At 36.5% G+C, this 27,085-nt stretch overlaps 1 protein-coding gene across 2 annotated transcripts in view; it reads right to left on the bottom strand.

The window, feature by feature from the left end:
• Positions 1 to 14,117: 14,117 nt before the first annotated feature.
• COL4A5 (collagen, type IV, alpha 5) overlaps positions 14,118 to 27,085 on the bottom strand; it is a 304,873-nt gene continuing 291,905 nt past the window's right edge. For both annotated transcript variants that reach the window (XM_011951663.1, XM_011951664.1), the window contains 6 exons: positions 25,580 to 25,678; positions 23,994 to 24,206; positions 18,705 to 18,882; positions 16,741 to 16,855; positions 16,224 to 16,396; positions 14,118 to 15,373 (listed from right to left, as the gene is read on the bottom strand). In XM_011951663.1, the coding sequence (XP_011807053.1) occupies positions 15,292 to 15,373; positions 16,224 to 16,396; positions 16,741 to 16,855; positions 18,705 to 18,882; positions 23,994 to 24,206; positions 25,580 to 25,678 (860 nt within the window). In that variant the 3' untranslated portion in view covers positions 14,118 to 15,291. The remainder of the gene's footprint in view (positions 15,374 to 16,223; positions 16,397 to 16,740; positions 16,856 to 18,704; positions 18,883 to 23,993; positions 24,207 to 25,579; positions 25,679 to 27,085) is intronic.

The following is a 27,085-nucleotide window of genomic DNA, read 5'->3' as shown; positions in this document are numbered from 1 at the left end:
AAGATAGGTCCAATGAGATTATCTAGTCTGATAAACAGAAATGTAAAATAATTTTTTTTAAAGTGAGCAGAGCCTCTGAGAAATATGGGGCACCATCAAGCATACAAACATACATATAATGGAAGTACCAGAAGGAAAGAGAATATACAGGGACAGAAAGAACTTTTGAAGAAATAATAGGCAAAATCTACCCAAATTTGATGGACTACATTAATATATACATCCAAGAAGCTCAACTCCAAGTAGGAATAACTCAAAGACAACCTTAGCGAGATACATTATAATTAAACGTCAAAAGTAAAAAAGACCATTTCTCTAAAGATATACGAATGGCTAATAAGCACTTAAAAAGAGTCTCAACATCACTAATCATTAGGCAAATGTAAATCAAAACCGCAGTGAGATAACACCTCACATCTCTTAGGATGGTGAAAAGAATCAGAAAATAATAAGTGTTGGTGATGACGTAGAGAGGTTGGAACCCTTGTACACTATTGCTGTGAATGCAAAATGGTACAGCCACTGTGGAAAACAGTATAGTGTTTCCTCAAACATATAAAACAGTATAGTGTTTCCTCAAACATATAAAAGCAGAATTACTGTAAGATTCAGCGATTTCATGTCCTGTTATATACCCAATAAAATTCGTAGCAGGTTCTCAAAAAGGTATTTGGACAGCCATGTTAATAGGAATATTATTCAGAATAGTTAAAACACTCAAGGAACCCAAGTGTTCATCAACAGATGAATGGATAAGCAAATGTGGAATATAAATACAATTGAATATTATTCAGCCGTAAAAAGGAAGAACATTTTGAAGTATGCTGCAACATTGATGAACCTTGAGGACATTAGGCTAAGTGAAATAAACCAGTCACAAAACCACAAATACAGCATGATGCCATTTACGAGGTACTTAAAGTAGTCAAAATCATATAGAAAGAAAGTAGAATGGTGGCTGCTAGGGGCTGGAGGGAGGAGAAAATGGAGAGTTACTGTTTAATGGGTATAGAATTTCAGTTTTATAAGATAAAACAGTTATGTAGATGGATTTGGTGATGGTTGCACAACATTCTGAATATATTTAATACCACTAAACGCTACACTTAACAATGGTTACGATGATCAATTTTGTGTTACATGTATTTTACCGCAATAGAAAAGTTTTAAAAATAAAAAAAATTAGTCAAAGACAAAGAATCTTGAAACAGTAAGACAAAAGTGACTCATCATGTACAAGAGATGCTTCATAATATGACCAGCTCAGAAACTGCAGTTCAGAAGGAACTGGGATAACATACTCAAAGTACTGAAAGAAAATAAAGACTGTCGGCCGGGCGCAGTGGCTCGTGCTTATAATCCCAGCACTTTGGGAGGCTGAGGCGGGTGGATCACGAGGTCAGGAGATCGGGACCACGTGAAACCCCGTCTCTACTAAAAATACAAAAAAATTAGCCGGGCGTGGGCGGGCACCTGTAGTCCCAGCTACTCGGGAGGCTGAAGCAGGAGAATAGCCTGAACCCGGGAGGTTGAGCTTGCAGTGAGCCGAGATCACACCACCACACTCTAGCCTGGGCGACAGAGTGAGATTCCGTTTAAAAAAAAAAAAAAGAAAAGAAAATAAAGAATGTCATTCAAGTTTTCTATTCCAGTGCATCTATTCTTCAAAAATGAAGGAGAAATTAAAAGATCACAAGATAAGTAATCACTAAGAGAATTCAACACTAGTGGATTGCCCTACAAGAAGTACTAAAAGGAATTCTTCAGGTAGAAATGAAAGGTCACTAGACAGTAACTTAAATACACATGAAGAAATAAAAAGCACATGTAACTGTACAGGTACATATAAAAGACAGTATAAATGCAGTTTTTGTTTATAACTCTTTTCTACTCCTGATTTAAAGGGCAGCTACATAAAGCAATAATTATAAATCTGTGTTGATGGGCATACCATATGTAAAGATGCAATTATACGACAGTAACAGAACAAAGGATGGAAGAAATAATGGAGCCGTTTAGGAGTAAAATTTATTTTTGCTATGAAATTAAGTTGCTGGATTGTTATAATTTAAGATGTTAATTGTAATCCATAGGACAAACAATAAGAAAATAACACCAAAAATATAGTAAAATAAATGAGAAGGGAATGAAAATGCTATTTAACGCAAAAGGACATGATGGAGAAATAAAGGAACAAAAAGACATGGCATATACACAAAACAAATGGCAGCCATAAGTCCCACATTATCAGTAACTGCATTAAATGTGAATAAACAATCCATTCAAAGGCAGAGATCAGAAGAACAGACATAAAAAAACATGATTCAAGTGTACGCTGCCTAGAAGACAAACAGTTAAGAATCAAAGAAACAGGCCGGGAACGGTGGCTGACTCTTGTAATCTCAGCACTTTGAGAGACCAGGTGGGCGGATCACCTGAGGTCAGGAGTTTGAGACCAGCCTGGCCAACATGGTGAAACCCCGTCTCTACAAAATACAAAAATTAATCGGGCATAGTGGCGCCTGTAGTCCCAGCTACTCTGGAGGCTGACGCAGGAGAATCGCTTGAACCCAGGAAGTGGAGGTGTAGTGAGCAGAGAATTGTTCCACTGCACTCCAGCCTGAGTGACAGAGTGAGACTCTGTCTCAAAAAAAAAAAAAAAAAAAGTTCCACTGCACTCCAGCCTGAGTGACAGAGTGAGACTCTGTCTCAAAAAAAAAAAAAAAATTCAAAGACACAACTACATTGAAAGTAAAAGGATGACAAAAAGATATGAAAACAGTAACCAAAAGAGAGCTGAAGTGGCTATATTAATATCAAACGAATAGTCTTTTCAGACAAAAATGGCTACCAGAGATAAAAAGGGTTTTACAAAGATAAAAGAATGAATCCATAAAGAAGATATAACATATATATGTGTATATATATATATATACACACACATAATATATTATATATATATATACACACACACACACATACCTAAGATCAGAGTCCCAAAATGCATGAAGCAGAATCTGACCAAATTGAAGTGATAAACAGACAATTCAACAATTATAGCTGGAGACTGGAATACCCCACTTTCAACAATGGACAGAACAAGTAGGCAGAAGATTAACAAGAAAGTAGAAGACCTGAGCAACACTATAAATCAACCAGATCCGATAGACTTCTATAGAACACTCTACACTGACAGAATACATATTGTTCCAAAGAGCATATGGAACATTATATAGAACACACCATATGTTAATACATAAAACATATCTCAATAAATTTTAAAGGAGAAATCATACAAAGTTTGTTCTCTGACCACACTGGAATGAAATTAGCAGGTGGAAATTTGGAATAATAACAAATACATGGAAATTAACTAACACACTTCTATGTAACCAATGAGTAAGAGAAGAAATTACAAGGTAAATTTTAAAATACTTTGAAATGAATGAAAACAAACCACAACCTACCAAATATTATAACATATGGCTAAGCAGTGTTTAGAGGGGAATTTATAGTTGTAAATGAGCAGAAATATTTAAATCAATAACCTACTCAATAACCTTCCACCTTCTACCTTGAAAAACTAGAAAAACAACAAACTAAACCCAAAGCAAGCAGAAGAATGAAAATAAATGAAATGAAGAATAGAAAAATAATATGGAAAAATAACAAAATGCAAAAGTTGGTTCTATTAAAAAATTAACAAAATTGATTAATATTTCACTAGATAGACCAAGCCAAAATAGAGAGAAGACTCAAATTACTAAATTCAGGAATGAAAGAGGGGACATTACTACTGACATTAGATAAATAAAAATGACTATAAAATAATATCATGGATTGGGTGGAGAGCCTCAAGTCTGTAATCCCAACTCCTTGGTAAGCCAAGGAGGGAGGATTGCTTGAGGCCAGGAGTTCCAGACCAGTCTGGGCAACAAAGAGAGATACCCAACGCCAGAAAAAAAAAAAAATTAGTTGGGCATGATGGCACACAGCTGTACTCCCAGCTACTCAGGAGTCTTAGGCAGGCAGATCACTTGAGCCCAAGAGTTAGGCTGCAGTAAGATATAATCACAGCATTGCACTCCATCTTGGGTTAGAGAATGAGATCCTTTGCAAACCAACAAACAAACAAACAAAAAACAACAAAAACAGAAACAAGAAAACCAATACTATGAACAATTGAATGGAAACCGATTAGATACACTAGATGGAATAGACACATTTCTAAAAGGACATGAGCAATAAAAATCAACAGAAAAAAATGAGGAAACTGCACATATATAAAAATAGAGATTGAATTGGTAATTTAAAAATTTTAGGCTGAGCGTGGTGGCTCAAGCCTGTAATCCTAGCACTTTGGGAGGCCGAGATGGGCGGATCATGAGGTCAGGAGATCGAGACCATCCTGGCTAACACGGTGAAACCCCGTCTCTACTAAAAAATACAAAAAACTAGCCAGGCGAGGTGGCGGGCACCTGTAGTCCCAGCTACTCGGGAGGCTGAGGTAGGAGAATGGCGTAAACCTGGGAGGCGGAGCTTGCAGTGGGCTGAAATCCGGCCACTGCACTCCAGCCTGGGCGACAGAACGAGACTCCGTCTCAAAAAAAAAAAAAAAAAAAAAATTAACAAAGAAAAGTCCAGGGCAGATAACTTCACTGGAGAATTCTACCAAATGTTCAAAGAAGAATTAACACCAACCCTTTGCAAAAGTTTCTAAAAGATGGGAAAGGAGATAAAACTTCCCAACTAGTTCTAGAGGCCAAAACTTCATAGAGGCCAAAAACTTGATACTGTAACTAGACATGAATACCAAAAGAAAAGAAAATACATATCAATATCCCTTATGGACATAGACACAAAATAAAAAAAAAAAAGTAGCAAATCCAATCAAGCAACGTATTAAAAGTCCAGGACCAGATAGCTTCACTGGTGAATTTTAACAAACATTTAAATAATTAACACCAATCCTGCTCAAACTCTTTTAAAAATTGAAGATAAAGGATTTCCCAACTTATGCTCTCTGAAACCAGTAATATCATGACAACAAAGCTGGACAGACATTATAAGAAAACTATAGAGCCATATCCCTTATAAATAAATATGTAAAAATACTCAACAAAATACTAGCAAACCAAATTCAACAGCATATTAAAAATATTATACACCATGACCAAGTGGGATTTATGCCAGGAAAGCAAGACTGGTTCAACATATTTAAATCAATCGATGTCATATACCTAGTTAATAAAATGAAGGATAAAACTCACACAATGATCTCAGTTGCTGCAGGAAAAGCATTTGACAATATCCAACACATTTTCATGATAAAAACACTACACTCAACAACTAGGAATAGAAGGGAACTGTCTCAAACTGAGAAAGTGTCTCTATGAAAATCTACTGCTAACATCATATTTAATGACGAAAGACTAAAACCTTCCTCCTTAGACTGGGGCCAAGAAAAAGATGTTTATTCTCATTGCTTCTATTTAATATTGTATTGAAGTTTCTAGCCTGATCAATTAGACAAAGAAAACAAATAGAAAACATAAAGATTGGAAAGAAAGAAGGAAAGCTATGTCAATTTGCAGAAGACATGACCTTATATATAGGACATCCTGAGAAATCCACTAAAAAACCATTATAGCTAACAAATGCATTAGGCAAAGTTGCAGGATACAAGATCAATATACAACCAAAAGCAAAAATTGTATTTCTATACACTAGCAATGAAAAATACGAAAAGGAAATTAAGAGAGAAATTCCATCTATAGTAACACAAAAGAATAAAATACTTAGGAATAAACTAAAAGTGCAAGACTTGTACACCAATAACTATAAAACATTATTGAAAGAAATTAAGGAAGATCTATATAAATAGAAAAAGAGTGTGTGTTCATGGGTCAGAAGACTTAATACTGTTAAAATACGAAACTCCCCAAAGTGACGTACAGATTCAGTGTAATCTATTAATATCCCAGTTGTCTTGTTCTTCTTTTAATTTTTGGCAGTAATTGACAAGCTGAGACTAAATGCATATGGAATTGCAAGGGAGCCTGAATAGCCAAAACAATCTTGAAAAAGAACAATGTTGAAACACTGGCACTTGACTATTTCTAAACTTACTGCATTGTTACTGTAATCAAGACTGTGAGGCCAGGTGCAGTGGATCATGCCTGTAATCCCAGCCTTCTGCAAGGCCGGAGCAGGAGAACTGCTTGAGTCCAGGAGTTTGAGAGCAGCATGGTGAACAAAGTGAGATACCACCTCTACAAAAACTTAGCCAGGTATGGTGGCACCACCTGTGGTCCCAGCTACACAGGAAGCTGAGTAAGGAGGATCACTTGGACCCAGTATGTAGAGGCTATAGTGAGCCATGTTCATGTCACTACATTGCAACGAGGGTGACAGAGTTAGACTCTATCTTAAAAAAAAAAAAAAGTAGACTGCATAGTACTGGCATAAACACAGACATATAGATCAATGGCATGGATAATCCAGAAATAAATCCATACTTCCGTGGCTTTATTTATTAAAGTGGTGGATCCGTTTTTGACAAGTATATCAAGACAATTTAATATAGGAAAGAAAAGTCTTTTCAACAAATGGTGCTGGGACAACTGGGTAGCTGCACGCAAAATAATAAATTTGGACTCTTACTTCACACTATGTTTAAAAATTAACTCCATATAAAGACTTAAATGTATGAGCCAAAACATAGGAGTTAAATATTGTGCACTTGGATTAGGCAATGATTTCTTACATGTGACACCAAAAGCAAAAGTAACAAAAGGAACATATTTTTGATATTTCATCAAAACTAAAATATCCTGTGCTTTAAAAGACACCATCAAGAAAGTAAAAAGATAACCCTCAGAATGAGAGAAAATATTCAGAAATCATATATTTGATAAAGGATAGGTATCTATAACATATAAAGTACTCTTACAACTCAACAGTGAAAAGACAAATAACCCAACTGAAAATGGGCAAAGCATTTAAATTGACATTTCTCTAAAGAAGATACACAAATGGCCAACAAGCACATAAGACTCTCAGCATCATTAGTCATTAGGGAAATGCAAATCAAAACCACAATGAGACCTGTGCAATGGCCCCATGCCTGTAATCCCAGTACTTTAGGAGGCCAAAGTGGGAGGATAGCTTGAGCCCAGGAATTTGAGACCAGCCTAGGCAACAAATCAACACGCCATATCTACAAAAAATAAATAAAAATAAATTAGCCGGGCATGATGTCATGTGCCTTTAGTCCCAGCTACTCAGGAGGCTGAGGCAGGAGGATTCCTTGAGCCCAGGCTTTGAGGCTGCAGTGAGGTATCATCCTGCCACTGCCCTCAAGCCTGGGTGACAGAGTCTTGTCTAAATAAAAACACCACCACCACCACCACCACCACCACCACCAAAAACCACCACAATGAGATACCACTTTACACTCACTGGGATGGCAATCATTAAAAATGGAAAAATAACACATTTTTGTAAAGATGTGGAAAAATTGGACTTTTGTGCATAGCTGCTGGGAATGTGAAATGGTGTTGGTCCAGTAGAAAACAGTTTGGCAATTCCTCAAGACGTTAAACAGAATTACTATATGACTCAGCAAATTCACTCCTAGGCATACCTGAAAGACTTGAAAACAGGTATTCAAACAAATATTTGTCCATGAATGTTCATAGCAGCACTATTCAAAATCACCAAAAGGTGGAAACAATATATTTGTCAATGGATGAATGGATAAACAAATGTGGTAAAACCATATGACAGATTACTATGCAACATAAAAATGAATGAAGTACTCATACATGCTATAACTTGGATGAACCTTGAAAACATACTAAATGAAAAAAAACAGACCCCAAAAAGTCACATATTGTAAGATTCCATTTATATAAAACATTCAGAATAGGTAAATCGATAGAGACAGAAAGTAGATTAGTGGCTACCAGTGGTTATGGGGCCTGGGGAGTGACTGCTTAATGGATACGGGGTTTTCTTTTGGAGTGATGAGAATGTTTTGTAGCTAAAGGAGGTGGTTGCACCACATTGCACACTGTGGATGTACTAAATAGCACTCAAATTGTTTGCTTTAAAATGGTTAGTTTTAAGTTACTTGAATTTCACTTGAATTAAAAAAATAAAGGAATGAAGTACCAGCACATGCAATGACATGGATGATCCTTGTTAAAGAAGCCAGACACAAAAGGCCATATATGTTGTATGATTCCATTTATATGAAATGTCCAGAAAAGACAAATCGATAGAGACAGAAAACAGACTGGTGTTTTCGTGGGGCTGGAAGGAGGAAGGGATGAGGAAAATGGGGTGTGATTGCATGGGATTATTTTCAGGGTGATGAAAATGTTCTGGAATTAGACAGGATTGAGGGTTGAACAATTTTGTGAATATACTAGAAACCACTACCTTGTACCCTTTAAGAGAGTGAATTTTATTGTATATGAATTAAATCTAATACAAAAGAGAATATACTGTTTAAACAAAAATATTAACAATGTAGTGTGGCATTTATAACATAATAAACATAGCACATGAAAATAGTGGTGCAAAGATCAAGAGGGGAGAAGTGAAAGTATACTACTGTAACATTCTTATAGCATACATGAAGTGGTATTACTTTACTTGAATATAGACTGTGATAAGTTAAAAATGTGTGCCATAAACCCAAAATCAGCCACTAAATTAACCAAACAAAATGTTATTGTTAATGTCCACAGAGGAGATAAAATGGAATCAGAAAAAATATTCAATTAATCTAAAACAAAACATAAAAAGTGAACACATTACAAATGAGGCAAATAGAAAACAAATAAGACAACAGAGTTGAACTTAACCATATCAATAAGCACATTAAATGCAGTACATTAAAAAGTAAGAATTGTCACATTGTATTAAAAAGTAGGATCCAACTATGTGCCCCTCAAGAAATGGACTTCAAATAGAAAGACAGAACTAGGTTAAAAGTAAAATGATGAAAAAATATGTTAACACTAACACAAGGAAAGCTAGATGGCTATACTGCTATCAAGGTAGTTTTCAGAGCAAATAATATTAACATTTTCTTTACTATATTACCATTATTATAAGAGCAAAGAGATCATTTCATCAAGGGGATATAACAATCAAATATTTATGCACCTAACAGCAAATTTTCAAAATAGGTGAAGGAAAAACAGATAGAGCTGCAAGAAGAAAAGCACTAGCACACTTTCATGCACCCATGGGTGCTTCTACCTGCTCAGAGAATAAAAGAAAATGCTGCTTTCTGAGTAGGAGAAGGAAGTGTTTGTAAAAATGATTTCAGATTGTTATCACTTTACACTCCATGGGGAGTAGTTTTCTGTGCTGTTGCTGGCCTTAAGGTGGGCAACAACTGCCATATCTGAAAGTACACAGTCAACTTAAGAACATACTTAAACCCAGTAACCTCAAAGCCAGGCTTTCTGATTACAATAAGCTATGCAGGGCCCTATTTTAGCCTACAAGTTCTCTAACTTGTCTTTAACCTTTCCTGCCTCTCTAATCTGACAAATAGCCACATACTGCTTGGCCCAGCTGACTTTATGTTTGCTCATATGATTCCTAGTGTAAATTTCTGATAAAGGGAGTCAAATAAGGGAAACTACTGCATGTAAAATATGACCAGTGGAGGTTACAGTTAGCAAACTCAAATTGCTTCTATGTGTTTATGTATATTAAGTGTAAACAAAATCTAACGAACTTCACTGTTGGAGCTAAAGAAATTTTCCCCTCCATGGAGTCCTTTCTGCATTGTCTATAATAGATAATAAAACTGGCAGGATGGTCTCAGATTTACAAAACTGGCCCTTCCTTAGACACTAATACCATTGACGAGGCTGCAGGCCAGGGCATTTAAATTTCCAGGAGCTCATCTGTATTCAAAAGCCCTGAGGAAGTTCACATGAGGTGGGCACCAGGCCAGACCCATAAAGTTTTCTTTAGATATAGAGGCTTAGACCAGACAGAGCATCCTGAGGTACAATGGATTCACTATAAGCCCCCTGTGTCTAGAGGTTAATTCCAAGGGGTTTCAGGTGCTGCAAAGGTGCTAGGAAAGCACTGTGAACCAAGACTTCCAAAACACAGCCTATCACTTCTTATGAGGCAGAGACCCCTATATATATTGCTATCAATGTCCACCACACAGGATCATGAGATTTTAGATATGGGCATCTTCATGGCTCAAAAGTGATGATTAGATTTTGAGTGAAAAGAACTTAGTAACTTGTCCTGTGACTTTTGGGGTCAGTTAAGCATTCCAAGGCTCAGCTTCCGCATCCGTATATTGGAGACTAATCCTTGCACTGTTTGAGTACATCAGAGTTGTTGAGACTCAGATAAAACGTGTGAAGGATGATATTTTAATAAGAACTACATAAATATAAGGTGTTAGTCTTATTACTACTGAGGTGTTAGAGGTAGCCTTCCTTGGAGCCCAAGCAAAGGTCAAATTATTGTGTCAGAGAGACACAAAGATCTGACATCGGGGGTTACCATTGTAGCTTTTGATAGACTGGCAACAGCAAGCACTTTGCTGGCCCTATGAAAATCAGCCAGAAAACTATTTTGCATGAAGAGAAAGTATGTTGGCTTCTTGGTAGGTTCGACGTGGGACTGCTTGAAATTACCAAGTACAGTATTCTCAGACTGTCTTTGGCTTTAGAACCTGACCTGTCTTCCATAATCCATAGTATAAGTATTCACTCAGGTACCCTTGAACACAAGGGAAGCAGATCGGAAAAACTTCTGCAGGTTTACTTTTACAGATGCTCTTGAGGCTAGAAAACCAATAAATTACTCCCTTCTCAGCTAGTAACACTTTGGGGCTTTTCACTGACTGCTACAGGTATATCTGGCTTAGCAGATTCCTCTGGCTGAAGTAATACTACTACGAGATTTTTTTGAGCTTTTATAGATGAGTTATTGGTACTTGTAATCTAGTCTGCTAATGAGGTAACAAATTAATTAATTGAAGTTAAGATGGAGGAAGACAAATGACTACCTGGGGGAAATAAAAGTGTATTCTTTAGAGATCCAGTGGGACACTATTTGGAAAAAGATAAATAATTTAGGATCATAAGGAACATATTTTGCCTCATTTCACCATAAGTACCCTGGAACACAGTTTCCAATAACTCTTCATAAACTAGGTCTTAGATTAGGTGGTGTTAAGTCATATTTCTGCTGGCCCATCCCTTAGTTCAAAGTCAAAGATGCATGCTTAATCATGCATGTCAGTTTTATCAATTCACCCTCATTTTGTCACATATGGAAATAAAGCACTTTCTCTAGATTTTGAAAACTAGAAGTGTTGAGTATTCATTGGAGTATCAACAGCAAAAGTACAACACACTTAAATTAGGATAACCTAAGGAGCGTTTAATTAGAAATATATACATGGTGTGGAGGGGGAATCACAAATGGTTGTTCAGGAATCCAAGTCTAGCAGCACAGCAGACTTGTTACCGTACCCATCACACCTAGACCTAAAAACATAAGAAGGGGTTACTGGAACCAGAAAGGAAGATAATTAGGAATAGCAAGTCATCTTGAGAGGAGTAGGGACATTCAATTAAGAGTGACAAGCCAACCTAAGGTGACCTCATAGAGAAGGAGCCATGAAAATAAATACCCTAACCCAACTCTTCTCCCCTTCTCTGGTATTCTGCGGGGACTTCCAATTGGTTGAAACCAACCAGAAGCTAGAGGGCTCAGGAACCCTCTGAGGCAGAAAGCACGATGAAATGTGATGGTGGAGGGGGAAGTAGAGATATTTGGCATAAATTGGTATGATGTAAGCAATTTGTTATCCTGCAGGGTCAGGTGTTGGGTATGCAGTCCACTAATAGAGAAATAAATAATTAAGATTACGTAAATGTGATTTTAGCCCATGTTTTGAGGAACAGGTTGGTGAGCCAGCTTCCTCCAGACAGTTACTCTTGCAAAAACCCCCATTATCTGATAGGCGTAGAGTTAGTAAGATTTGGTAGTCAAAGACAGACTAGCATACCTCTTCTCCAGTGTACATACAGTAAGTCCTCACTTAACCTCCATAGGTTCTTGGAAACTTCGACTTTAAAGCTAAATGACACATAACAAATCAATTTTTTTTCCTCACCAACATTATAACTGAATAATGTTGGGCATCGTTTCCTTTAAAGTCACAGCTTCTAAAAATATATTTACCACGTGAGGTGAGGATTTACTATATTACGGTCACTGCTTATTTTCCTGGTTGAGTTCATTTTGGATTGCTGTCTATCATAGTGTCCTAAGCTCACAAGCATCCAATCAATATTTGTTGATGTGGAACTCAGGAGACAGGCCTCTCTGGATTCAATTCCAACTTAGGAGTATTTCCACCAAACAAACTTTCCAAGCTCCCTGAATATACTCTAAAAAACCACTGCTCTAAAATGGAAATGACATATGATTTTTAAATATTATTCCATGTATTTTGGAGCTGCCTAGGGATGAAGGTGTTTGTATAGTCCAGCCTGAGAACTGAGTTTCTCTGCCAAGGAAACCAATTGAAGTTTCCGTCAAACAAAAGTGATTGCTCCTTGCTTCTGTGTTGAGAGGCATGGGAAGTGCTACCAGAACCAACTGTTAATCAGGCTCTTAAGAAGAGAATCTGACCAACATGGAGAAACCCCGTCTGTACTAAAAATACAAAATTAAGCCGAGCGTGGTGGCGGGCGCCTGTAATCCCAGCTACTCGGGAGGCTGAGGCAGGAGAATCGCTGAACCCGGGAGGCAGAGGCAGCAGTGAGCCGAGATCGCGCCATTGCATTCCAGCCCCGGGAACAAGAGCGAAACTCCGTCTAAAAAAAAAAAGACAGAGAGAGAGAATCTTTGACAGCAAAGCTGTTCTCTTAATTTTGGACGCAGACATTGGGAAAGTAGGCCACCTCTTAAAATATTTGCTAATGATTTTTATGAGGCTGAAAGAATACATGAAACTTAAAACAGGGGATCTAGAGACAGGACTTTGGACAACCCCACCACCACCATTGAGCTCAAACAAATCATTATACATGCCGATTCATTTTTATAGGCAACAGCGCCCTCTTGTGATTAACTTCTGAATAAGGGTTTGACGGCTTGTCATGACATTGAGGCAAAGAACCTCATTGCCACTACAAGAATGAAAAAGTGTTCTTCAAATTTGGCTGGGTGAGAAAAAACGTCATACAATCACAAGGTGTCCAATACAACCTCCTTTGGAAGCAATGAGTGTGACACCAACATGGCATAGATCAGGCCAATAAGCTATAAAAATAATTGGAATGTCTACTTTCTTAAACAATGTGTGTGTGTGTGTGTGTGTGTGTGTGTGTATAGGAAGTTATTCATGTCGACCTCAACTTTTCGAAAGATACATGTGTACATCCGTGCGGGCGCACGCGCGTGCGCATACACACACACACACACACACACACACACACACACACACAGCTATAAAAGACTAGGATTTGGTCCTTAAGTAACATCTGAATCACGAAAGATTCATTAACTGGTAAAAGCACATTTGGTACACATAACTATTTGGTAGTCAAACTATCTGATTAAGCAGAATAGTTCATTCATTTCCTGCCAATGTGAGAAAACCATTAATTGTGTATGACTGTAAAACTCACCATAGTACTTCCACAAATTTTTTATGGAAGTTTTTAATATCTTATTTTTAACAAGTCCTTGACTATTTTAAAGAACTATGCGTGTTCATTCTTAATCATTAGGAATATTAGCTCACTAACCTGCTTGAAACATTATTAACGAATTCTTCCCCAAATAGAAGCCAGTTGTTTCCTTTCTCAGCCATTAACACAATGTTGTCAAGAAATTTATTACCTCAGAAATATCTTCCAATAGGTAGTTTTCTTCATTGGAAAAAGTTTACATTACTATATGTTTTCTATCTACTATCAGAGTGATCAAAGCATGGAGAAACCGATTCCCTGGGAAAAGATGACTTGTTCACGTGCAGATTGGTAATCTATCTGTAAATGAGCAGAGGTTTTTTCCACACAGGCTGAAGAGATACACAACAGACCATCCTTACAACATATATCTTTAATTAAATTTATATTGGTGGATTTAAAAAAACATTAAGTGAGAAGATGACAGCTAGGGAAATAAGGTATCCTGTGAGTATTTATAGTAAAATATTTAAAATTTAAAAAGAATAAGAAACATCAATTGGCTTTTTGTAACTCAAAAGAGACTAACCAAGTGTTGTTTCCCAGCTTTGTACAAGTAGAGACCACAGGAAGATTCTTACATAAGCAGCAGAGGGAAGAGAATTGTTAATTCTATGTGTGTGCTTTGTTTCTCAGAATTGTTTGGAAGAACTTTGTCCAGTCAGAAATGAGTAAAAACAAGATGTAAGAAACATTAAAACAGGTGGCATATGGTCTTAACAGATAATCTTGGAGAATATAGCAAAAGACAAATTCCTCCATTAGATATTATAATTTGGTATGTAACATGAACATTTAAAATTCTGATTAAAGTGACTAAAAGGGTTTGTTTTTTACAAAAATCAAAACAGAACTTAGGGGATAAAACTCAAAATAAATTTACTCTCAGTAGTAACTTGATGTAGGAATATAAATCCTCTCACTTTGATAAACATGAATATAAAATATTGCTGTCTGTATTCTAAGGTTTCCTACATTTTCTGTAATAGGTGATTCATGCTATGTCATATGTAAATGACTCAACATTTTGAGCTAAAAGGCTGTTCACAATATACACATCCTTTACTTACAAAGCAAAATAGGCTTAACACCTTTATATTAAAAACCTGGGATACAGCAGGATTAGTAGCACCATGAAAAATAGTTCTTCCCACAAACTGCAGTCTTTTATTTTACTCACTGTAACTCTTCTCTTAACTGAATTTTTTGTGTACCATTTTAGTAACTGGGCAAAATATATAATTTTCATCTTATAATTCTTGGAGAAAATCATTCTGGACCCAAAAAGTAAATTCACTTTCTTATTTCTTTAGTAGAAAAATAATAGAGACCTTGCTCTGGTGCATTGCTGAGGTACATCTGAATCTTCATGGTTACTAGTCAGCATGTTAACTTGGTCATATGTAGTAGCACCATTGACGGCAGCAGTAGTAAAGTTGGGGACAATGAGACATTGCATCCTAGGAATTTTATATATTTATATATATATATATCACATTTTAAAACACACAAGGAATTCTTCAAAATGTTATGTCCTCTTCATGCACACTTGACATCGGCTAATTCGTGTCCTCAAGTCTCCTGCTTTCAGCGTTTCTGACTGAGGTTTACTGGGAAATAAGAAATAAGACAATCAGATCCATATTTTCTGGTATTTCAATTCTGTTATTGGTTCAAATTTATAACTAAACATTCTCTTTGTGTTAAGTAGCTCTCTTGGTGACATAATGGTTTACTTTTCAGCAATATGATCTAATGCAGTGACTAATATGGTTGAAGAACCATTAGTGGTCACAGATATTTTGTAACTATTCTCCCCAACACTATTATCTTTGTATATTTGTGTCTCCCTCTTATTTTCTATTTTTTTCTCTTTCTCTCATACATTTTTCTAATATTCACAGGATGAGAGAAATCTGGGCAACTGATGATGAATAGATAACAAGGACCATAAGAAAAATATCAAGTAGTGATAATTCAAAAGCAACACAGAAAAATAAATTTAAACTGAAAAAAATCAATAGATTGAAGTATCCTGAGGTACATATATTATGTATGTCTTGCTCATTCAAACACTTAAATCAGAATCTTTAAAATATCCTGGGAAAGGAGACCACTGAACTGAGAGGGAGAAGACAGACTGTAACTTCATTTCCTGGGGTGGCCTCAATCTAGTTGAACAGCTGCTGACTTATTAGGAAGGTCACATAACCTTTCTTTATCTCTGTTTCATTATTGAAGGATTGCTACTAAGCTATCACAAACCAAACTCACCTAATATTAATCAAATCTGTTTTTCTGACCTGAGTCATGTATATGAGAAGAACAAGCAAGAACAAAGTACACAATCCAATACATTCCTAACATTTGTTGAGAATAAACCGCCCATAAATTGTCTCTTTCTTCCCTAACATCTCTGAAGGAAGATTTGGACCTGAATTAAAGCTATAAGCACTTTACCTGAACATGTCTGACACATCTACAGTTGCCAGCCAAAAGCTGTAGGAGTTGGCATAGTAGTTACAGGTACCCCTCCCATGACATTCGATGAAGGGAGCTGAACGAAACTCTTCCAAGCAGGAACCAGGAGAGGCTAGGGCTTGACCTGAGCCTTCTGCCCCTGCACTTGTATGCTATAAAAGACAAGGAAAAACGTGCCACAATACCCATCTGCCATAATAGCTTAGTGAATATGCAAAGATGTGTGCTGGGCTTGGCCAGATTCAAATCCAGTGAACGAACAGGCCCAGAGGTAAGACAATAGTATCCACACCAAGGGTAGTCAAAAAAAGTAACAGGCAGATTATGAAAATATGTTACAAAAAATGTGGGAGGGGGAACAGAGTGCTTGGATAGAAGCTGTTTGAAGTTTAAGCTTCTTATTATGCAAATGACAGGGATTCCTCATATTGGGAAGAAATGTAGATGGAACAGACAGTCAGCTATGATGACAAATGCAAGGAAGAGTGTAAAATACCATCATGAAGGAATAACCAATCCACAGAGAATCCCATCCCTGAGGACAACGGGGAATCTGGATCGTCTGACTGTGAACTGCGATTACCACAGCTGGAGCTTCACATACTGCACATCTGGTAAAGGAAAAGGAAAAGGAACATAATTTACAGAGTGAGCACGTGAAAAGTAGCCGTCCTCCTTAATGAAGCCTTCCTGGCATGGAAGCCAATTAATGTGTCTTTCAATGATCACAAAAGGTGAAGAAATGCACTTTGAGGATTGCATTTGCTAAGTATTCTCTCCCAATATACATAATAAACTGTAAACTTTTGTCAAAAAACTGCAGAACCAGTGCAATGGCCTTTTGATATTCCATTCTGCCCTAAATTTCTATTCATACTTCCTATAGTCAATGCCTTAATTGCCATAAGAGTTTGGCTTGCTGTATTGCACATACTACTTGTCAAAGTGCTCAATTGGAGGGGAGGCATTTAGTAATGCTGAAACTGTGGTAAGAACAATGTCAGAAAGACTGGAAAACATAAGAAACGGACACTTTCTCAATCTCTACCCATTATTCTTGGTCCAAAGGACATTTATTAAACATTTGACTATATATGGAGAAGTACAACATATCCAGAATGCTGGGCAGGTACCCAGGCACTTGGAGATGTGGCTGAAATCTATAAAATCAAGTAAAATAGCAACAGAATAAATATAGCTGAGTCTTCCATATCTTTAATAAAAAACATGAGTGGACCTCTTGACATATTACTGAGGCCAGTTTTACAGTTTACCTAACAAAATAAGTAATACATTTAGACAAGGTTTTACTCCCAAGAGTTGGGACTAACAAAATTACACACACACACACTCACACACTCCCAAATTCCCAAAGGATTCAGGAAAATGTATTAAAAAGGGCACCATGAATTTGCTACTAAGGCTGAACCAGCTTTAATCTTTATATTTACTATCAAAGGAAGTAGACTTTCCAGCAATTCATCCTTTATGCTTACTGAAATCCTAGGTCATGATCAGAATAAAAATGGCAATAACCAACATTCTTGGGAGACTGAGTCAAACTAGGTTTCAAAATGGTAAAACTCTATTAATGGTATCCTCTTAGTTACTCATGCTCCAAATCTCAGCTACCATCTTCTTCCCACAGCTATCAACTGTCAAATCCTATCTAGCCTAATATCGTGATACATGTACCCTACTGTGAGTTCCAATTTACTCACATCAGGGCTATAGCAATACCGTTCAATCTAACTGTTCTCTCTACCTCAAGACTATCCCTTCTGTAATCCATGTTACACACTGATGGCACTATAATCTAATCTGAAGTGTAGCTCTAAAATATTTCGGGGCTCCTTGTAACATATCAAGTAAACTTCAAACTACAATTTGGTACAGAAGGTCTTCTACCATCTGGGCCCAAGCTAACTTTACAATCTTTTCTCCCAACATAACCTTTACATACTACACCCTAGATACATTACTTTATTACCTATTGTCATTTTATCTGCCTAGTATATATCTCCCCTTTATAACTGCCTGTGCCTCAAGTCCGTCTAGTCATTCAAGGACTGATCGGTTCAAGACATATTTTTTCCATATGGTCATCCCAGATTTCTCCCTTTGAAATTAAACATCTCTTTTCCTATGCTTTCATAACATTTTTATTATATTTATTGTAGAACTTAGCCCAAATCTGATATATATTAGACAAATTTATGTAATAAATAAGTACTACACTGTGAGTTATCTGGCTATTACACTATGTCTATCATGGGGGCCTGGTCAAAAAGCAGACCACCAATAAATATGAGTCAAACTAAATACTTAATTTAATAGTAAGAGGTACCTCTGTTCTACCTAATCTAGGAGGAATATCATCAGATTGTTAGCTTTGGACTCAAATATGACTAGCTAATTAACTGGGGATTGGTAAAAGTCACAGCTAAATCAATACCTTACCGACTAATGAATGGCTGGATGCTCTGGCCCTTTAGGGGTTGCATGCTCACTGGCATGGGCTCTGGGGTAGAGAGCCAGTAAGAATAGTCATTTCTTGAAGCAAAGTTGCAAACATTATTGATGTTGCAGAACATGAAAGGCATGGTACTAAAACGACGAAGGCAGCTGCCAGCTGTCCCTAGAAAGATTTGTAGAGAAAACAATAAAGGACTGCATGATGATGATACTTTAGTTTCTTCTAAAACAATAGCAGACAGCCTTTCGAGGAAACTTGCCAGCTTTTCATAGGTAATAAATATACTATATTTCTTAAATCTAAGATTTACTCATATTTTAACATTTATAAAATTAGGATGTGTTTTATAATGTATGCTAATATTTATTGTGGTAGCTCATTATATTATTCCCCAATGCTGTTTTTAAACTAGTGATGCATCTTATAAACAATGGTGTCTTATGCAGAATATTTAGTAATTCATTGTGTGCAAGTGAAGGACACATACTGAGTCCTTACAATATATTATCAATATTTCGTGCTCCAGGCTGCCCTCTCTTCTTCTAAGACATCCTCAGTGTGTATCTTGTGTGAATTTGCAATCTCCTTAGGCCTAGGGACAATAGTAATACTGGCCAGTGTGCAGAGCCACCACAGACAGGTTTGAAGAATACGTAAAAAGGAAAAAACTAAGATAGGAAGGAAAGATGTGAGGGGAAAGCAAACCAAAAAAAGAAAGAAACTAACCTTTGAAATTCAGAGCTAGTAGGGACAAGAGAGGTTATTTTTACTTGTGATCAAGCCTTTCTTTTCTCATTTACTCACAAAAGAATGATGAAAAATGCACTTACACTTTTGAAAGTTAAATATCTAAAGTTTTGATATCTAAATTTCATCATAAGTTTAAATTGATACTGTGCCAGTATTAAGATATTAGCTATTGTCTCTCAGCTCCACACCCACTCTTCTGTATTCCACTTTGTAATAGTAGGGACTGGGAATTTGCAAATCACATTTCTACCTTGCCAGCTTTCATTTATGGTGTTTTGTGAATATTGATATCTAAGAACAAACTTTTATATCACTCTTTTAAATGCATCCAGTATAATGATTTGAGATCTAACATTTACCATTATAGAAAATATATAAACTTGTCTTTAACAGTTGGAAATTATACATTGTTCCTTCTACATTTAAAAATTATATTTCCCTTCCACTTTTCTCACACAGTTTTATCCTAATGTAACATAGTTTTATTTTTTAAAAGTTTTTTATTGATCATGCTATCATATTTCTCAAAAATTAAAATTGAATATACTTTTTAAAAACTTTTTGTGACTCTAAGACTTTACATGTTAAACATTTTATTTTGACCTGTTATTGTTATTATTAATTCATAACTGATAAAAACATATGTATTATAAATTTTTATATAATTATTACAATAAACTTTTATTAGAAACGTATTTCTTAGTAAGATGGATTTAAAGTGAATTACAGAGCTTGAGTTAATGGAGACGTTAACAAAACTATTAATTTTTTATTTATGCAAAATAATGGGGTACATGAACATATATATATACATATGAACATATATATACATATATATACATGTATGTATATAATGCACAGTGATCAAGTCAGGGTATTTAGGGTGTACATCATGCATGTACAATATATTTTTTTAAGTATAGTCATCCTCTTCTGCTATCAAATATGGAATTAATTCCTTCTATCTTACTGTATGTTTGTATCCCTTAACCCACTTCTCTTCATCCTCCCGCTTCCTCACACTTACCCTTCCCAGTCTCTTCTGTCTTTCCACTCTCTGCGTCCATGTGTTCAAATTTTTAGCTCCCACATATAAGTGAGAACATGTGATACTTGTCTTTTTGTGCCTGGCTTATTTCACTTAAGATAATGACTTCTACTTCCAACCATGTTGCTGCAAATGACATGATTTCATTTTTTTTAATATGGCTGAATAATATTCCATTGTGTATATACACCACATCTTCCTTATCCATTCATCCTTTGCTGGATGCTTAGGTTGATTCCATATCTTTGCTATTGTGAATAGTGCTATAATAAACATGTAAGTGCAACTATCCCTTTGATATATTATTTTCTTTTGGGTAAATATCCAGTAATGGGATTGCTGGATTTAACAGTAATTGTATCTTTAGCAAAGCTGCTATTTTGAATTATCCCTTTGAATTTGTCTGTCAGAGGTTTTCATACTTCAAGGCAATGTGCAAGAGTATGACTCTTACAAAGTGGAGAAAGCATGACAGTGAAAGGAGATATGGGAAAGGAGATTACCCAAAGCATATCTGCTCAAGTCAGATTGACTTTAGGAGAAAATATATATAAAAGTCAAGGAGTTGAAATTTGATTTTTAAAAAATTATGCCTCCATGCATCTTGGAAATTCTTCATATATTCAAAGGGGTATGCTTATCTCAGACTGAAGATGACTGATAAAAGACTAATAGATCTTAAACCTGTACTGTCAGAATTATTTGGAATTTTTATACAATAGATTTGGCATAGGACTAGGAGTCTTCAGAAAATTCCCTAGGTTGAAAATCATTGATTTAGTCAAATTTATCCATTTAAAAAACTGGTTAAGAAAAACCTGACTGACTCACAGTCCTGTAAGAGTGAACAAGGGAAAATTTAAAAAGAAATGGATTTAGAATTGGCAGGTGTTGGATTCAAGTCCTACCTCCATCACTTTCTAACTGTGTAAGGTTTCAGTAAGTTATTTAACCTATTAGCCAGTCTCTTTGTGTGTAAAATGAAAAAGCAGAATATTTCTATACATTTTTCTTAATCATAGTTGTGTAAATTAAATTAGACAATGGACATGAAAGTCCTTTGTACATTATAAAGTAATTTAAAAAGAAAACTATTCTACTGCCTAATTTAGGACAGAGTTGAAAATACCCGGTCTTATAAGGAAGAGAAAAGAAAGGCAAATAAAAGGAAGGCCCATAATGATGGAAGTATCTAGAGTATCTGGTTGCACCTGTGGCTGCCCACAATGATGCAGAATTCTGGGATATAGTCTCCAAATTTTTGAAGAGAGAGTGATCCCATATACTCCCAATGCCCTCTATACCCTACAGTTATAAGACTTTAATAGACTAATGCTTCTCAGTATGTTTTATTTTTCTCCCAGACATAAAAGCTTTAGTATTTAATCCATCTTCTCCGTCCTCTTTCTTACATTGTATAATCCTTCCACTAATTCAACACAGACTGCATTTATTCTATCAGGAGGTAATTGTTTCTTTCACATCAAAGTTACAGCTGCCTCTATCTTTGCTTAGTCATCAAGATACCTCCAATGTGATCCTTGTGTGAGCCCCAGCAAAGCCTCTGCAATCCAGGACCATTCCTAGGATCTTGGGCTCTGTCATGGCCTTCCCTGTGTCTGAGGCCTAAACTACCAGAGTCACGGCCTATTTATAGACTCTAAATCTGACTGTTCCTATTCGAGCAAATACGTGGATGCTGAAAAGTTATAATTACATACTGATAGCAGATTCTATTTTCTCTTTGCATTACATTTTTTAATTTCGTAGTGCTCAAAACTTCTAATGGTTCCTCTGTTGATCTGGTAGGTTAGGGATGTGAAGTTTAAAGTTTGATTATAAGTCTGACAGTGTAGAGAGATTGAACAAAAAAGAAGAATTTTATAGGAGAAAGACTAGAGAAAATTACCTGAAGATATTAAATTAATTATTTAGATATGTATTATTCAATTAAATTATGGAAAGATAATTTAATTACTAATTTAATGAAGATTTGTCAGTTATAAAATTTAAAAACATGTAACCAAGTGAAAAAGAGAAAGAAAAGTGCAGAGGAAAGTTGAAAAAGAGAAAAAGGAAATATAAGTGGAAAAAAAAAAGAAGACGGAGAAGAAAGCTATTGGGCAAACCCTTACATTATTTGGTTTCATAAAATGACCTATGACCACTGACTTACATGTAAGTGAATATCCTTACTCTGGTGGGCTAGAACTGGCTGGCAGATGTGGCCATATCCTTTCTAAAAGTAGGGAGTAAAGCTGACCTCCGGGGTCTCTGTTGCTGCAGAACCATTTCCACAGAATGAATGGCCCAGCCAATGAGACCTCAGGAAGCTTCTCATCATAGAGATCCCAGAAACTGGGAGCCCAGACTATCTTCTTAAAAGTCTTTATGGAGGCAAAGGGGATAGTCAGTCCTAAAATAGGCAGCCCTGCTGGGCGTGGTGGCTCACGCCTGTAATTCCAACACTTTAGGAGGCAGAAGTGGGCAGATCATGAGGTCAGCAGTTCAAGACCAGCCTGGCCAACATGGTGAAACCCCATCTCTACTAAAAATACAAAAATTAGCCAGGCATGCTGGCGGGTGCCTGTAATCCCAGCTACTCAGGAGGCTGAGGCAGAAGAATTGCTTGAACCTGGGAGGCAGAGGTTGCAGTGAGCCGAGACCGCGCCATTGCACACCAGCCTGGATGAGACTCCGTCTCAAAAAAAAAAAAAACAAAACAAAAAAACAAACAAACAAAAAAAAACACCACGCAGCCCCAGGAAAGACAATGGGACTTCAACATCCAAAGTCAAAATTCCAGGAAAAGAATTCATGGGGATGGAAGAGTCCTTGAGAGTGAATCAGTCCAGTGTCATCCCATCAACCTAGCTGCCCACCCCAGTATAGAGAAGATACATGGGAGCACTTTAAATGAAATGGATTTTGTACAGAAATGTCATACTTTATACAGCTTTAAATGACTCCAGTAATACTTTATAAAGCTAAGGTACTTATTTTAGGAACTACAAACTAGCATAATTAAGCGATGACCTTACTTTCGTTGATCTATGAACCAAGATTCTCTTCAGAACTTATGAACTTGATGAAGACCAGTTTCAAAGATGAGGTAACTATCTCCCATGAATTATAAACACTGCACACTCAAGCAGCTGCTATACTGCAAAGAGCCCAGTGAAACTGTTTCATTAATAGCTAATCTAAATAAAAGTAAATGTGGCCTTTGTGAAATGATTTGCTTTAGGCCAAGAATTGCACTCATAAGAGCTAATTAATGCTTTTAGTTTAAGGTTAAATATTATTTATTTAAAAATCATGGTGAATATATTCAGTTGCCTTTGACATGGTTTTCAATTCGGAAGCCCCAAAAGAATAGAGAGAGGCACTTTGGCCAAGGCTACTCTAGAACCCAACAGGATTTCTGAAACAAAAACAAAATGCACAGTAGGAAATTAAATATTGATTATCTCACCCAAGTCTTGACCATGGGCTCTTTTATTTCCTTGTACATACAGGAGAGAAAAGCCTTCATAGATCTGAAGTGTTCCCTGTGGGCATTGTGGTGCATCCGTTGTCTGGCTGTGGCGTGTAATAAGAAATCCATGTGCAATAGAGGAGGTTCCAGGGGGACCTGGGGGACCTTGCAATCCATCTGGCCCGGGGGGACCATCCAAACCACGGGTACCTATTGCCATGAAATCATCAGTATACAAGATTAAGTAAGCTCTGATCCACTCTTACAGTTATTGACAAAACATTATTACCTCATTTGACTAGTTAACTTACTTGATATTTATAGAGTGTCTATAAAGGCATTGTCAGATATCATGGGCTAGGAGACAAATAAAATATGCTTATTTGGAGAGTCTGTATGTTATTTAGTCTCTCGTTGTACTAAAAGAATCTGAACTCCATGACCAATTTTCAGCCTGCTGTTTTGTTCATCAATGAGAAAGGAAGGGTGTGGTTGCCATCAGTCTGCCAGCTTCATTGCTGAAAAACATTTTCCTTTGAATCTGTCTGGGGAAATTATTCTCAGGCATACCTTTTTGTGTAGAGAACAGGCAGGGCATTCTAAAGAAGTATTTTCAAAATGCCCATTTTCAATCTACCACTGGCTTCCCTTCCTGATTTAGCCTCTTGGTTTGAGTTCATTTAATAATTTTCTGTATACACAGGCCTTTGGACAGTGTGTGTATAAATTTTCATTTTAGGGAAAGTTCACAGAAACTCTTGTGATGAAGACGACACTAACTCGTTATTTCCCTAGAAACATAGCATTAATGAAATGGCAGGGCATTGACTCTAGGAAGGCTATAGGTATTACCACTCTGCCTTGCTGCCACTGATATTTGAAATACAAATTCTTTATGTTTATTTAGAGTTATATTTATATAATCTAGAGTTGTTAACATATATTACTGATCTATATAATGTATGATCCTCTATTTCTATTTTAGAAATCTTAACATTAGTGTATTTTTTATTTCAAGTTGACTCAAATTCTTTTTGAAAGTAGATTGAGTACAGATTGAAAATCTAATAGATATCAGACTCAATATTATCAGGAGCACCTATTAATGCTCCTAATATCAATTTATCATCTCAACATGAAACGTCACCATGACTCTTAAAGGTCTATGGCAATCATTTAAACTGTTCGTTTATATTTGCTGCTCTTTATGAAAGAAATTACAGCCTGCTGTGATATTTTCAAATGTGGAAATATTCACAATAATTTCAAGCAAGGGATTTAAATCAACATATTGAAAATTTGCTGAACAAGTAAGTACAGTGAGTGCCTGGAAAATTCTCATTGTGAGAAAGAACTGAGCTTTCCACTGCTCTAAACACAAATAAAAGTAACCTTGTATGCTTCTCTTATAGTGACAAATCTCCTTATTATGTGCTTTGCTATTTTCCCCAGTTCCATATTCACCAGTCAGCTATGCTAACATCAAGGGAAGATCTCACAGCTCTAAGTGGAGGCCCTATGTCCAGAGGTCTCCCAGACTCAAAGACTTTCCCTCCACCAACAGCATGTTTTACTTGTCTTACCTGGCTGTCCTGGCAGACCTGGGTCTCCTTTGCGCCCTCCTGCACCATCAAAGCCAGGGAGTCCATTGCGTCCAGGATCTCCTGGAGGGCCAGTTGGACCTACAGGAAAATAAATGAGGTATTCAAATAAGAGTAGAATATTCTCACATCTGGACAGATCTAGGAGACAAAAGATTCTCGAGACACTGAATTCCCAATTTGGTTTTGTCTTAAATCCAGAAAAATCAAGAGATAACTCAAGTCCAGGACCAAAAAAGTCAACAAGGATTTAGCTTTAGTTTTAAATAATCCATTTGCTTCTGGGATGCTTTTAATGGAGTTGTGTTCTCTTGGTCTTCAGAATCAGACAAGAATGTAAGTCCCAACTTTTGTTTACCATCCCACCATAAGTTACTGCCAGGTATACTTTGTTTTTGATAAGACTATCACTTGATCACTTAATAAGAGTGAGAGACTGAAGTTAGTTCTTGCTTTCTTTTATAATGATTAATGAAACTTGGCTATAAGCATAGAGTAAAATGGCCACCTAGACACCAGTTAGTTTAAAAGACAAGGGGCTTCACAGTGGGAAACTGATAGCCCAACAAATCAGCTTTCAATCTTTCTGATGGATGATGTACAGAAAGCACCAGATCTTAAATGCATTTTCATTTCATTATAATTTTTTTAACATTAACCAGTTGTTCAAATTGGAACAGACAGAGGGGCTAATTAGTAACCTGACATGGTCTAAAAGAAATTCAACCATGAGAAATTAACACTTTCAAGAAAAAAGAAAATGGAACTTGTGGTGGTCTGGTATTCTACTAGTTGCTAAGACTCCTATTGTCAGATACAACCTCTGACATGTAAAAGGAGAACTAGGGAAATATTCTCCAATGAATAAGCCTTAAAAGAATGATCTACACAGGAGTGATGAGAGAGGGCATCCTTGTTTTGTGCCATTTTCAAACGGAATGCTTCCAGCTTTTGCCCATTCAGTATGATATTGGCTGTGGGTCTGTCATAAATAGCTCTTATTATTTTGAGATACGTCCCATCAATACCTAGTTTATTGAGAGATTTTAGCATAAAGGGCTGTTGAATTTTGTCGAAGGCCTTTTCTGCATCTATTGAGATAATCGTGTTTTTTCGTCATTGGTTCTGTTCATGTGATGGGTTACGTTTATTAATTTGTGTATGTTGAATCAGCTTTGCATCCCAGCAATGAAGCCAACTTAATTGTGGCGGACAAGCTTTTTGATGTGCTGCTGGATTTGGTTTGCCAGTATTTCCTTGAGGATTTTCGCATCAATGTTCATCAGGGACACTGGACTGAAATTTTCTTTTTTGTGTGTCTCTCCGCCAGGTTTTGGTATCAGGATGATGCTGTCCTCATAAAATGAGTTAGGGAGGAGTCCCCCTTTTTGTATCATTTGGAATAGTTTCAGAAGGAATGGTAACAGCTCCACTTTGTACCTCTGGCAGAATTCGCCTGTGAATCTGTCTGGTCCTGGACTTTTTTGG

Source organism: Colobus angolensis, unplaced genomic scaffold (assembly GCF_000951035.1).
Source record: "Colobus angolensis palliatus isolate OR3802 unplaced genomic scaffold, Cang.pa_1.0 Scaffold324, whole genome shotgun sequence".
Lineage (NCBI taxonomy): Eukaryota > Metazoa > Chordata > Mammalia > Primates > Cercopithecidae > Colobus > Colobus angolensis.
This window is presented reverse-complemented; position numbering and strand designations above follow the sequence as displayed.